Source organism: Tauraco erythrolophus, chromosome 1, assembly GCF_009769465.1.
Source record: "Tauraco erythrolophus isolate bTauEry1 chromosome 1, bTauEry1.pri, whole genome shotgun sequence".
In the NCBI taxonomy this organism is placed as follows: Eukaryota; Metazoa; Chordata; class Aves; order Musophagiformes; family Musophagidae; genus Tauraco; species Tauraco erythrolophus.
Window position 1 is genome coordinate 17,567,512 of NC_141465.1, and position 1,770 is coordinate 17,569,281.

At 52.1% G+C, this 1,770-nt stretch overlaps 1 protein-coding gene across 1 annotated transcript; it reads right to left on the minus strand.

Moving 5' to 3' along the window:
* On the minus strand, nucleotides 1-1,309 carry GJA5 (gap junction protein alpha 5). Its single transcript, XM_009990326.2, has 2 exons — nucleotides 222-1,309; nucleotides 1-76 (listed from the first exon to the last, which is right to left on the minus strand). The coding sequence occupies exons 1-2, from the start codon at nucleotides 1,307-1,309 to the stop codon at nucleotides 1-3; spliced, it is 1,164 nt and encodes a 387-aa protein (XP_009988628.2).
* Nucleotides 1,310-1,770: the final 461 nt, after the last annotated feature.

Here is a 1,770-nt window from a genome sequence, read left to right on the forward strand (position 1 = left end):
TCAGCGCGTGTCTCTTTGTGGCTGCCCTTGCCTTAAACTGTGAGAGGTGCTGCCTGCAATATAGCAGTGATGTTCACTGGAAAGGAGCAAGAGGGTGTTATACCAGGGAGAGGTTAGTGGCAAGAGTCTGGAGTCCACTTTGCAAAAGTTTTACCAAGCACTGAGGGTGCTCCTTCTCCTCATCCCTCCTGGAGACAGGTCACACAGACAAATCGTCCGACCTCGCCTTGCTGCTGGCACGGCTGGTCTTGCTGAACCGGCGTTTCTCATTGAAGTAGTTCTCGGGGAAGGTGGGTGCCGAACATTCGTTGGTCACCTCTGGACTCTCCGCATAGCTGGACTTAATGAAGGGCCCTTCACCAGCAGCATCCTCCTGGCCGTGCACCCTCTCCGTGGCGAAGTTGGCGGTGTTCTGCTGGGAGGCCATCTTGTTGCTGAAGGGGCTGATGAACTTCCCGTTAGGACTCGACAAGCACTGGTTAAAATCTGGCGGAGGAGTGTACATCTGGGCCCTTTCTACTTGCGGGGCAGACTCCAGTCTGCCGGGGGCTGTGCTGGGGCTGGGTTTGTAGGACCGGGAGCACCTCTCTTTGGCTTTCTTCCAGCCCAAGTGGTACAACTCGGCCAGACTGAGGAACAGGGAGAGCACTGCCACAGCCAGCATGAAGACGATGAACACGTTCTTCTCTGTGGGACGGGAAACATAGCAGTTGACGGGGTGAGGGCAAGGGGCCCGCTGGCAGATATACAGGGTCTCCAGGAAGATCCCGTACAAGACGTACTGTCCCACAATGAAGGCCACTTCCATGGCAGTGCGAATCAAAATGCTGTAGACATAGGTGTTCAGCAGACTGCCCCTGAGTATGATTTTGCCTCCTGATTCATCCCAGCAAGACAGCTCAGCCTTCTCTGCCACAGGGCACTTCTGCTGGTAGTATGTGTCACTGTTGTTTTTCGTCTCCCGGGCCTCCATTTCTGCCTCCTTCATTTTCCTCTTCTCCTCCATGCGCACTGTGTGCATTGCGTGGCCCATGTACACCAGCGATGGGGTGGAAACGAAGATGATCTGGAGGACCCAAAACCGAACATGGGAGATGGGGAAAGCCTTGTCGTAGCAGACGTTCTCGCAGCCAGGCTGCTGGGTGTCGCACATGAAGTCAGACTGCTCGTCCCCCCAGGAGGACTCAGCTGCTGTACCCAGCACCAGCATCCGGAAGATAAAGAGCACGGTCAACCAGACTTTCCCCACCACTGTGGAGTGTTTGTGGACCTCCTCGAGGAACTCTCCCAGGAAACTCCAGTCCCCCATTACTGCTCACCAGGAGGGATGAGAAGTCTTCAAGGGACAAGTAGGCAGAGCCTCTGTGGGAGAAAATAGAAGAGATTGGTTCTAAGGAGGGTTAGGAAGTGCCCAACTGGGAATGCATGGAGTGAAATGATTTGTTTTGTGTCAAAGGAAATGTTTTTGTTTGACCTGATGAATGAGATCTAGTTTGCTGAAAACTTTGTTTCACATCCACTGAAAACAATGTGTTGGGTTTGTTTGTTTTTTGTTGGTGTGTTGTTGTTTTTTTTTTTTAATTCAGCTACTGAAACAAAAAGTGATCTTTTCCGCATAACTCAGCTACAACCTGTTAAACAGGCTGCCAAAACTTGGAGGATGAGCCAGATTTATTCTTGGTCCAGACAGTCCTTTTACTGCGGTCTGCATACTGCACCCTCTGTGGGCTGTGTGGTTAAAGCAGCATTCGTCTGTCTGCAAACTGCGCT